This window comes from Lycium barbarum, chromosome 4 (assembly GCF_019175385.1).
Source record: "Lycium barbarum isolate Lr01 chromosome 4, ASM1917538v2, whole genome shotgun sequence".
NCBI lineage: Eukaryota > Viridiplantae > Streptophyta > Magnoliopsida > Solanales > Solanaceae > Lycium > Lycium barbarum.
In genome coordinates this window covers 5209510-5222479 of record NC_083340.1, presented here as the reverse complement: position 1 = coordinate 5222479, position 12970 = coordinate 5209510, and the positions used below count along the sequence as shown (strand labels likewise).

At 30.5% G+C, this 12970-nt stretch overlaps 1 protein-coding gene across 3 annotated transcripts; it reads right to left on the bottom strand.

Annotated features, from left to right (window-relative positions):
- Positions 1-10570: 10570 nt before the first annotated feature.
- Positions 10571-12970, bottom strand: LOC132634949 (heat stress transcription factor B-2b). Of its 3 annotated transcripts, none has more exons than XM_060351133.1 (3): positions 12523-12970; positions 11614-12093; positions 10571-11317 (listed from the first exon to the last, which is right to left on the bottom strand). In XM_060351133.1, exons 1-3 carry the CDS (start codon positions 12775-12777, stop codon positions 11045-11047), a joined length of 1008 nt encoding a protein of 335 aa, XP_060207116.1. In that variant the 5' UTR covers positions 12778-12970; the 3' UTR covers positions 10571-11044. The 3 variants fall into 3 exon arrangements, with proteins under 3 accessions (XP_060207116.1, XP_060207118.1, XP_060207119.1); XM_060351135.1 differs by having other exon boundaries at positions 10571-11302; positions 12523-12968; XM_060351136.1 differs by having other exon boundaries at positions 11614-12085; positions 12523-12661.

Sequence of the window (12970 nt, the reverse complement as noted above, 5' to 3'; positions counted from 1 at the left end):
AAAATAGGCTGCTTTTTTTTTATACCACAATGGGTATTTCGTTGGATAACACAACGCACTGTTCATAGCCGGAATTTTTTGTTGCATTTTGCTACACTTGTAGCAGTGCAGCGAAATGCAACAAATTTTTTTTTTTGTGCATTTCGTGAGTTAATCAACGAAATGCAACAATTTTTTTTTATTTCGTGAATTAATCAACAAATATGAACGAAACTGTTTTTTTTTTTTGTGCATTTCGTGAGTTAATCAACGAAATGCAACAATTTTTTTTTTTTTGCATTTCGTGAATAAAAAACGAAATAGGAAATTATAATTTATTTATTTATTGCATTTCGTGTATTAAAAAATGAAATAGGATAAATTTTTTTTTTTAATTTCGTTCATATAAAAACGAAATTGGAAAATATATATATATATATATATATATATATATATATATATATATATATATATATATATTGCATTTTGTTGGTATATCTACGAAATAGTAATTTTTTTTTGTATTTCATTTATTAAAAAACGAAATATGAAAATATTTTTTTTTTTGTATTTTTGTGTTTCGTTTATATAAAAAAATAGGAAAATAATTTTATTTTCATTTCGTTTATATAAAAACGAAATAGGAATACATACATACATATATATATATATATATATATATATATATATATATATATATATATTTGTATTTCATTTATATAAAAACGAAATAGGAAAATAATTATTTTTTTGGTTTATATACCAACAAAATATATATTTATATAAAAAAAAATATTTTCCAATTTCGTTTTTATATAAATGAAATACAAAAAAAGTATATATATTTATCCTATTTCATTGGTATATATATATATATATATATATATATATATATATATATATATATATATATATATTCCTATTTCGTTTTTATATAAACGAAATGAAAATAAAATTATTTTCCTATTTTTTTATATAAACGAAATACAAAAATACAAAAAACATTATTTTCATATTTCGTTTTTAGATGAACGAAATAAAAAAAAATCTTATTTCGTTTTTTAATAAACAAAAAAAAAATAGTTGTAAAGTCAAGACATAACTTTATTTTGAATATAAATATAATTCTAAAAAATATAGGGAGAAAAACTAGTTGTAAAGTCGTCAAACTTTAGATGGTCATAACTTTGCGCTCGGACGTCCGTTTTACGCATTTTTTTTTTTGAACTTGTGTATTTTTTCGAGATGTATGCGGACAAACGCCGGAAGGCGGTTTGGCCGAGCCGATTTTAAAAAAAAAAAACAGTTTTTATCCCATTCAATTTCAATTTTCCCCCAAATTGGCGTGAAATTTTCAGTTTTATTTACTTATAAGATGATGATACGCAATAGATTTCAACGTAAAAACCTCGGGGTAATGTAGCTGTGAATGTCAATTTCACTTCTGCGGTTTCAATTTTTGAAAATAAAGCTGACTAATTTTCTCGACATATAAAGTTGACTAAAATAACCTTACAGTCAAACACTAAGTTTTTTCAAACAAAACTTAGTTCGGCCACCTTTTCAACACCTAAAATGACGATCCGAACGTCTACGTATCCTTGATGTATTGGGCCTACATTATTGTACGCAGAAAAAAATATCAGGTTCTATATAAAATATTGACGTTTCGGAGTCTTGACACACGATTAATTATTGGTCAAAGTATGGATAAAAACACTAAGTGTTGTAAAAAATAAAGTTGGCCAATTTTTTTTTTTTTGGTACTGTTTCTATAACGCAGTATTTTACTGCGTTATAGAAAAAATAAATAAATATATATATATATATATATATATTCGAATTTCGTTTTGATATGAACGAAATAAAAAAAATCACATTTCGTTTTTTAATAAACGAAATACCAAAAAAAAAAACTATTTCGTTGATATACCAACGAAATGCAAATATATATATATATATATATATATATATATGTATGTATTCCTATTTCGTTGGTATATAAATGAAATACAAAAATATATATATATATTTATCCTATTGCATTGGTATATATATATATATATATATATATATATGTATTCCTATTTCGTTTTTATATAAACGAAATGAAAATAAAATTATTTTCCTATTTTTTTATATAAACGAAATACAAAAATAAAAAAATTATTATTTTCATATTTCGTTTTTTAATAAACGAAATACAAATTTTTTTTTTACTATTTCGTAGATATACCAACGAAATGCAAAAAAAAAAAAAAAAAATATATATATATATATATATATATATTTTATTTTTTTTTTCAATTTCGTTTTTATATGAACAAAATTAAAAAAAAAATTATCCTATTTCGTTTTTTAATACACGAAATGCAAAAAAAAAAAAAAAATTGTTGCATTTCGTTGATTAACTCACGAAATGCACAAAAAAAAAAAACAGTTTCGTTCATATTTGTTGATTAATTCACGAAATACAAAAAAAAAAAAAAAAATTGTTGCATTTCGTTGATTAACTCACGAAATGCACAAAAAAAAAATGTTGCATTTCGCTACAAGTGTAGCGAAATGCAACAAAAAATTCCGGCTATGAACAGTGCGTTGTGTGGGTATTTCGTTGGATAACCAACGAAATACCCATTGTGGTATAAAAAAAAAGGCACCCTATTTTGGTCTAATGACTGCAAAAATAAGTCATTTTGGCTCCGGACTCGACAAAAACTAAAGAACACCCCCAACGAAGGGCAATCGTGCCAATTGCCCTTGTTATATGACGGTCCATTGTAACTTCAGATAATTATAATCATCTTATTTTGGGTCCCTTAGGCTTGATGTGAGATTGACTTTTTATTTTCGTCATTTGTGATAAAACACCTTATTATATCAACTGGTACAAAATTTCTATATGTGCATACCCATGACCAGTTTATGCTGGTTAATTAGGATCTTATATTAGAGATGCTAATTCGATGACCCAGGTTATTGTACAAGAATTATAGATTTCAAATGTTCTTTAGGGTGAGTTTTGTGCCGAGGAAAATGTTGTTCACATAAATAAGTTCCTTTAAAAAAAAAAAAATTCTTACTTATTTTCTAGTGTACGGTAAGTAAATGAAAAATATTATTTCAAAAATATTTATATATATTTTAGGGAAACATTATCATGGAGGGGTTGGGGTGGGAGCTTGGGAGTGGAGGGGGATGAGGGGTGGGGTGAGTTGGGGATGTTGGGAGAGGGAGTGGGGCTCGGGTTGGGAAGAGTGATGAGGGGTGGGGGCTGGGGGAGTTGCGAATGTTTGGGAGTGGGAGTGGGGGTCGGGTGGAGGAGGGGTTGGGTGTAGGGGTACAGGGGTGTGTGTGTTGGAGTGTTGTTGGGGGTGCATGGTTGGGGAGCGGAAGCGGCGGCAGATTATGACAGATCTAGAGCATAATCTATAGTATTTACGAGAATTCAATAACTGGACCGGGAATACATATTAAGAAATTCAATCTTGAAATGTTTGTAGGGAAAAAGATCGTCACGAGTAGGAAAAAGACAATCTATATGAAATACTACTTACTAGACGTGGTTTGCCTTCTTTCACGAGAAAAATCGTTTTCTTGACTTTAAAGAAAACCTATTAGTTGATCAATCATGGATCGAGATCCCTAAATAGAAGGTTGTTGTACTGACAAGTCAAGAATTTTTCCATGACGGGCCAAGAAAATTTAAAAGTGAAACGATGATTGATAAATAAGCAAATTTAATGGTTATGTTTAAATTCCACAATGAAAAACGTAGAGATGCAAGTCTGTTTTATTGTCTTTTTCTCCCACTTTTAATAGATACACTAAAGTATTATATAGGAGTTCAATACCCTTTTCTACTCGAAATCAAGCATAGAGATTCCATTATTCCAAGGCAGCTTTTCCACAATCAAATGATAGGATTAGACGATTTCCCTTTTCTTGCTTCGTTATTTATTTAATTTTTATTTCTGATTATGTGGAAATTGAACTAGTAAAAGCGTAATTTTATTTATCAAGTGGGACAAAGTGAAAAAACAAGATAATATTTGTCTGAGTACTCTATTTGTCTTTGAAGTAGTCAACACCCACTTCAAAGTTTCCATATATAGCCCGTTACAAGGATCTTCCATGCAATTACCATTCAATTTCTCAAAGAAAAAGGTTAGAGAAAAAGAAAGAGTTAATTGTCCGTTAGTATAAGATTAGGCTTATACAATTACGAACCAATTGATAAATTGATATTTGTGTTGGGATATATACTATTAACCATGTGTTTGGATATACTATTTATTATAGAACAATTATTTATTCATTGTTTAATAAAGAGTTAAATAGATCATGTACTAGTATTTGTGTCATTTACTTATATAGTAGATGATTTAGTGTATAGAGTTTAGCTTATACACAGAAGATTAAATCGTCGGTTCTTATAAGTATAAAATTTATGTTCACAATCTAAGATGAAAATTGGACAAAGTCATCGGTATGATTGTAGCACAAGATTAATATAATATATCTTCATTATGGGAACGGTACAGTTCCGTCTTCTTGTGCTAGTACATTTTGTATGTATTGAACGGACCAAGTAGACATAAGTGTTTTTATACTGAATATATAAAACAAATTCTCTAGTTCATTAAATGTACTTATACTCTTAATCTTGATATAATTATTATGATCAATGTGATTTGTTTATTATTTTGATTTATTAAAAGGTACGACTCAATTGCGGGTCTATGTATTCCTGGTAAATTGGATAATGGCAAATTACATTTGTGAAATAATAATTAGTAGATAGAATCCATGTCTTGACTTTGAGATTGATGATACCCCTTTATGGATGCTTATAAGTCTCATGTGAAAACCCTGCAGGTGAATTTTGTATCCGCCACATGATATAAGTTAAGCGAAAATATAAAGGATTCAATTAGTCAATGAATTAAATTGTCAGTAATTTAATTTAATTGATTGGTATCTGTAATCTTAACATGGGGAGTTAAATAAGATTTAATGAAAGATTTCGAAATTGAACTGAGGAGTGCAGTTACGATTTTTTAGTGGAATAATTCATAATTTATTATGGTAGGATTAATTCAGATATTTCGAATTAATTCCATAATAGGAAGCCTCGTTAATTAAATTCTGTGATCCCTGCTGTGCCCGAATAATAAAGAATTAAATGGAATATTATTTCTTGGTGGAAAATAAAGACCCAACAGGTTTTGAAAAAAGGAAAAACCCTAAAACCTGTAGTTATAAAATAGGGGTCTTTTTCCATAAGGAGGTGAAAGGGTTTTACAAGTTTTTACTCTTTTTCCATAGAAATTCGCCTACACGAATTTCACAAATTCTGGTATTATTCGGGTTACACAGCAGAAAACTGTGGAACTGAAGGATGACGATCAACTGAATGGTGTGTGCTCGTGGTTGAAGATTCGATTCTTGGTCGCCGTCACGCTTCAAGAGATAAGTATCGATTTTATGTTTGATTAAAATCTTTGATTATGTGTTGTCTATATTACTTGCAAGTTCAATCCTGGCTATTTACTTTCGCTGTGTATGCCTATATTCCATCATTTTGTTCCTTATTTATTTACAAGAAATAAGGTAAATGATTTTTTTTTAAAATACTGTACGAAATATTTTAATTTTATTCTTGACTATACTTAGAAGTTATTTATACCCTTGCCGTTAGTAAATAGCGTCATATTTATCCTTTGACATATGGAGCTCTAAATGTATGAAGCCTAGCTACCAATCGAAGTATGAAGAAGAGTAATTCTAAATCATACTCAAAAGTAGATGAATAAATCTAGATGTTTTTCTCAAATTAAAGTACTTTGATACGTGGGATTCACTCCATCTACGTTGAAGTTGCATTAAAGTTCAAGACAGATACGAGCATATTTGCTAATAGCAAATGTATATAAATGATCCAAAATATAACGGGTGAAATACTTTAGGTATTTATACGGTGAAAGAGTAGATTGGGATAATTTCCGGTGAAAGGGTAGATTAGGATAATTTCCCTAAAGATATGAAGTGTACTTCCAAATGAACAGAGTCATAATAGCAATTATCTATGTAATCTCTTATTTATTTGAGGCTATTAAAATGAGTAAATATGACAAATTTTATCGTTGTTAGGTGTTTAAGAAATATTAAGTTCATCATATGATATCATATTATCATCCCTCTTGTGGTTTGACATTACAAAAAAATGTATGTATCACCCACTATAACATGATCACATGTTCCATTAAATGCTTATTAATTGGTGAATTATTTTACTTCATGCTGTATTAAACTACAAAACTATTTTTTTTTTCTTTCTATTTGCACTTCCTCATCCTCTAGTGAAACCTAAGGCGTTAAATATTTGCATGTGCACAACACGAAAGAATTTGAGCATTTTAATCCCAAATCTAACGATGATGGATAATATACACCAAAATCGTTATAAACTCTTCTTAAAATCCTTATACAACATATGTGGACTTTATATATCTTAACCTTGCACTTTTTAGAACATTAATTGAATTCATTTTTTTTTTCTTTTTTTCTTTTTTTAGATGACTCAAGCCATTTCTATGTGATTTTTCTTTCCTTTTACGATAAGGAGTTCGGAGCCTAAAGGATATAAAAATACACGGTATTTATCAAAACGGAATGACAAAAAATTTATATACCAAAAGGGGTATATCGTGGGCTGATCCACGATATACCCCAATTTTTTTTTTCATCTGACACCAAGTCAACGAAAAATTTAAAAAAAAAAAATTAATTGTATAACGTGGATCAGTCCACGTTATACAATTAATTTTTTTTTTTTAACAAATACTTGGTAAGACGTTGCCTAAATTTAAATCATATTTGGTTATGTTTTTAATAAAAAAATTTATTGATTTTTTTAATTTTTAAAGCATGATTAACTCAAATAAATATTTTAACACATGCAATAATTAAATGTGTTATATATGCGAACAGAAATAAAAAATAAAATATAAGTTAAATAAACGTCACACATTAACTGAGTAGTAAATGTTAAATTACATACTAACTATTAAACGGTACAAGACATGTTATATATTCTTGGAAGATTACATAAGGAAACAACGATCGTACAACTTAAGAAAAAACATAAAAACCAACAAGCAACAACAACTACTGATTTCTGTCGGGGAAGCGATTCTTTTTATGACCTGTTTGCTTGCACGTACTACACTTCATTCCTCCTTCTAGTTGTAGTCCGCGCTCCTGAAGCCGAAGTAAGTTTTGTTTGAAAAAACTTAGTGTTTGACTGTAAGGTTATTTTAGTCAACTTTATATGTCGAGAAAATTAGTCAGCTTTATTTTCAAAAATTGAAACCACAGAAGTGAAATTGACATTCACAGCTACATTACCCCAAAATTTTTACGTTAAAATCTATTGCGTATCATCATCTTATAAGTACATAAAACTGAAAATTTCAGGCCAATTTGGGGGAAAATTGAAATAGAATTGGATAAAAGGTGTTTTTGCAAAACTCGGCTCAGCCAAACCGCCTATGCCCGCGTAGATCTCGAAAAAATATGCAAGTTCAAAAAAAAAACGCGTAAAAAGGACGTCCGAGCGCAAAGTTATGACCATCTAAAGTTTGACCACTTTACAACTAGTTTTCAAATAAAACTTACTTCGAGCACCTTTTCAACCCCTAAAATGACGATCCGAACGTCTACGTATCCTTGATGTATTGAGCCTATATTATTGTACGCACAAAAAAATATCAGGTTCTATATAAAATATTGACATTTCGGAGTCTTGACACACGACTAATCGTTGGTCAAAGTATGGAAAAATCACTAAGTTTTTTCAAACAAAACTTACTTCGGGCACCTTTTCAACCCCTAAAATGACTATCCGAACGTCTACGTATCCTTGATGTATTGGGCCTACATTATTGTTCGCAAAAAAAAAATATCAGGTTCTAGATAAAATATTGACGTTTCGGAGTCTTGACACACGACTAATCGTTAGTCAAAGTATGGAAAAAACACTTCGGGCATTTTGGTTCCGGACTCCAATTTTGTAAAACGCTGCTCATAAATACCCTCCTTCCACCTTTTGGTCTAAAAATACCCTTAAGGTTTATATTTTGCTCAAATATACCCCTCAAACTAACAAAGTTAAAGTTAACTCTTTTAAAAAGCCAAATGACATTTTGTGATTGGACACATATATTATTTAATTTAAAAATTAAAAAATATGAACAAAACTGTTTTTTTTTTTTTTTGCATTTCGTGAATTAATCAACGAAATATGTTTTTTTTTTTTTGTTTTTTTTTGCATTTCGTGAATAAAAAAACGAAATAGGAAATTATAATTTTTTTTTGCATTTCGTGTATTAAAAAATAAAATAGGATAAAAAATTAATTTTGTTCATATAAAAACGAAATTGGAAAATATATTTTGTCCAATTTTCCAATTTCGTTTTTATATGAACGAAAATAAATTTTTTTTATCCTATTTCGTTTTTTAATACATGAAATGCAAAAAAAATAATTATAATTTCCTATTTCGTTTTTTTATTCACGAAATGCAAAAAAAAAAAAAAAAACAGTTTCGTTCATATTTTTTAATTTTTTAATTTTTAATTTTTAAGTTGCCACACAATTTTTTTTTTTTAAAATGTAAATTACGGAATTTTATTATTGACAATTTTTTTTTAAAATCTGGAATTTTAAATTACTGGCAATTTATTATTGGCATCTTTTTTTTAAATCTGGATTTTTTTTTAAATTACGGAATTTTATTATTGACCAATTACAAATTGCCATTTGGCTTTTTAAAAGAGTTAATTTTAACTTGTTAGTTTGAGGGGTATATTTGAGCCAAAAACAAACCTTAAGGGTATTTTTAGACCTAAAAGGTGGATGGAAGGGTATTTTTAGACCAAAAGGTGGAAGGAGGGTATTTATAAGCCTTTTTGAATAGGTCAAGGGTATTTTTGGACCTTTTCCGTTAATTGTATAACGTGGACTGATCCACGTTATACAATATAAATTGTATAACGTGGATCAGTCCACGTTATACAATTAATTTTTTTAAAAAAAAAATTTTCGTTGACTTGGTGTCAGATGAAAAAAAAATTGGGGTATATCGTGGATCAGCCCACGATATACCCCTTTTGGTATATAAATTTTTGGTCATTCCGTTTTGATAAATACCGTGTATTTTTATACCCTTTAGGCTCCGGAGTCAAAAGTGGTCAAGTATTTTGACAGGTAAATGGAGGAGTTATTGTATTTTATTATTGTCTTCATTACTTCTTTGACTCCTTAATTTACAGTGTATATACAACTTATCTTTTTTATTATTGTTGTTGTCTACATACTTGTCTTGAAGACGAATGAATCATTTTTGCCTCTTTATTGCTCTAGTTTAATTTTGTCTCATAACTAATTGATCGGACTATTTGCAAATGCTTCTATTTACTGTAGCCTCTAGGCAATAGTTATCCCCTCAATTTTAGTTTTCTATTAAGCATAACGAAAAATTAAAAATTATTAGGATAAGAACAGATCTCTCTAGATTCTATTCATAAAAAATTAAGGAGTGCAACTGGCACAAGATTTACCTCTTAATTAAAATTGTAAATATTCACTACAAATAATTAATTCTTCATTTAAAGTCAATAATCTTTTGGACCAAAGAAGTGATTAGGATATGTTGCAGAATCTTGTATTTACCTTTGGTTGAATATATGCCATGCATGTACAGCTATTATAGTATTTTATTTCGGGTCGAATCTTGTATATATTGATCGAGATTTTAGCATATTAATAGTTATTGAATGGCTTAAATGAAAATTATTCTCTTATATGCAAGTAGTCCACAAGTATATGTACGATTGATTATCAATTTCTCATGATCCCAAGTAGTTTAGAACCATAAAAATCACATTTTTAAGAACTTCCCCGCACCATTTTAAAAGGTGGCCGTGCGACCTATATATCTAGCGATGCTAAAGTTCAAAGTATTCTAAATTATAGAGAAAAACGTTTAAATATGTCATTTAACTTTATAAAATAATCCAGATTCGTCATTCGTCAATAACTGAAGTCAGATATACCACTTCTGTCATAATATTGATCCAAATATATACCCTTATTTACAAAAGGTAACCTTTCCAACCGAGAGACATTTTTCACAAAATGAAAAATATTCAAATTTATCCTTGAGCTAAAAAACCTCTACGAATTTCATTCTACCCTAAACTAGTAGTTAACTTTTACGCCACCAAAAGAATATGGTGCATTGAATGAGACTCCTTACTTATCTTGCTTAATTAGATATCTCGTATTTGAAACTAAATATGAATTTTTTTTTTCAGTAGGGAACGTTTCAACCCTACGCATCCTAAATCATGATATAATCAAACTGCAATACGGAGTAGTTAATCTTTACGGAAAGATAGGGTAACTATACAAATTTCAGGCAGCGGCTGGTCAATCTACTGGAAGAGCATGTTCTCTCTAGAAGCAATAATAAGAGAACCAAAACAAAACAAGCAGAAAGACTAGGGAAAAAGGAAAAAAAGGAAAATGAGAAAGAGCAAACTTCAGTAAATTTACTAAGAACTTACAATTACAACATTATTTCTTTTCAATTATGTACAAACAATTTCCTAGCCAAAAATTCTCTGGCACCTTGTAACATAAATAGTTCCCATCCAGCTAAAACATTGACTAAATTCCCACATTTGTCATCTTTTTCAACTAAACTAGCCCAGCTCCCCCATTTTTCTAATCCAATTATGGATCATTTAAAAATCCACCTTTTCTTCTCCTTTTCCACCGCTTTTGGGGCCTTTTTATAAGCAAATATATTTTTCTAATATGGTGACCTTTTTAAATAAAATCATTGCCCCACTTTCTCTATTCTTCCAGAAACCACCAGAACAAACATTGATAATTACCTCCATTGTACACGTGTTCTTTATCAACGTCCCCTCATCTTCCTCGTTCCTTCTAGCAAGTGGTCCCCACATTTTTTTTTTTGGGTGAGTTAAAAATCATCTCAGCCTAATCGATCTATCCACGGTTGATCATCATCATTTTGATGTCCGCTTCCTGAATCTAACGGCTCTGATTTCACATCTGATCCATGCGAGTGTACTTGATCCTGCACCACTTCTTCACGCGCTTCATTGCTTCTCCTCACGCGCTTTACACCGATTGAAACTCCAAACAATTTTGGGCTTATATCTTCCTCCGCCTTCACACCGCTACTCTCCGCCGCCGTGAAGGTCGCGCCGCCGTCTACCTCCGCCGCAACCTGCCCACACCGGCTCTAAAGGGTTTAAAAAAAATACAATATTGAGTATTATTTGTAGAAAAAGTATACTTCTCATATAAAAGGAAAGAATTACTAGAAGAAATTTGATATTTTTGAAGTACTACTTATATCTCAAAAAAAGATCAAATGTATTTGACTATATCATCAATTAAAAAAGAATAATTAGATGAAATCCATTATGAAAAAAAAAAAAAGCCTTTGACGACTTTGCATAAGCTAGAAAAATGAACTTCATAATAAAAATTATTCATTTTGAATTTAGGCCACTAATTTAATTGAGACGCTATTACCTGCTCCGTGGGGAGTAATTCGAGAGCTCGTCCTTCTGGTATTCCCAACGATGCCGGTGGTGAATAAATAGACATCAGATTGTATACATTACTACATAAACTCCTCAACCTATTTAATTCCTGACTCAATTGCGCGTTCTCTTTCCTCAACCGCTCATTTTCCTCTAGAAGCTCCGGCGTTGTCGTACACGTGGTGTTCCTTAGCACCGTTGCAGCTGCGGCGGCAGCCGTTGCTGCCGGTGATGAGTTGGATGATAACACCTGCTCGTCACCGGAGTTTGACGGAGATATCATCCGCACCGCCGCCGGAGCCACCGCTACCGTCACCGCTTGTGCTGCATTTACAGTTACTACCGGTGAAACGGCAGTACCTGCCGGTGAGATTTTCCGGCGTTGAATGTCACGAAGTAGTCCTTTCTCACCTCTCCGGAAACATTCATTCGCGAATTCCCATCGATCAGGTACCACTTTCCTGAATCCCTAAACAATAATTTCACAAAATAGTCAAATCAAATGAAAAAAATACTGTTGACATTTAGAATTTAGAGAGTCAAACTTCTTATTTTTAATTAGAAATTCAGACGTAGAAGCTTTAAGTTTCAAAATAAAACTCAAAAATAACGTCAAACACACTACTGATAAATCACGATAATTAACTTCTTAATTTTAAGAGGAAATTCAAATATAGAAGCTTTAAGGTTTTAAAATAAAAACTCAAAAATTACGTCAAATTACTATAAATCGCGATAATTAACAGCTCCAAAATTCTTTAAATGCATATGAAAAAATTACCATAGATAAACTGTTGAGTCTCGAAATCCGAAAAATATCAGATAAATTAAAACGGAAAGAGTAATAAAAAATGATTAAAAAAAACGAATTTTTTTATGATGAAAATAAGAATCTTACGTAAGTATTAAGCTGCCTGACAAAACTGGAGAAATTATTATGCTTAAAATATTTAGGAAGCAAATCTCTAGCAAATTCAGCAGGTTTCCAAACAATGAATGTTGTTCCATCTTCATTCCACGAGATCAACTCGTCGATAACAGGATCATCCACGAGCTGATAAGTTTTTGTCAGAAATGGCGTTGGTAGAGATCTCTGATTCTCAGCACTAACGGCGTTAGATTCGCCGGTCTGTTCAACCGGCGATGGCACCATGACATCCACTGTTGCTACTGCTAATACAGATCCAAACCCCTTAGAGAGAAAGTTGAGGATTGTTTCTAGAACTTTCTCAGGAGGAGGGTAGGAGACAGAAAGAAATGGTTGACAAGGAGAACATGATGGGAATAATACTAGTAGAGGGTAAAATAGGGAAAGAGTTCATCGCCTTTTTCGTCTTGATTATTGA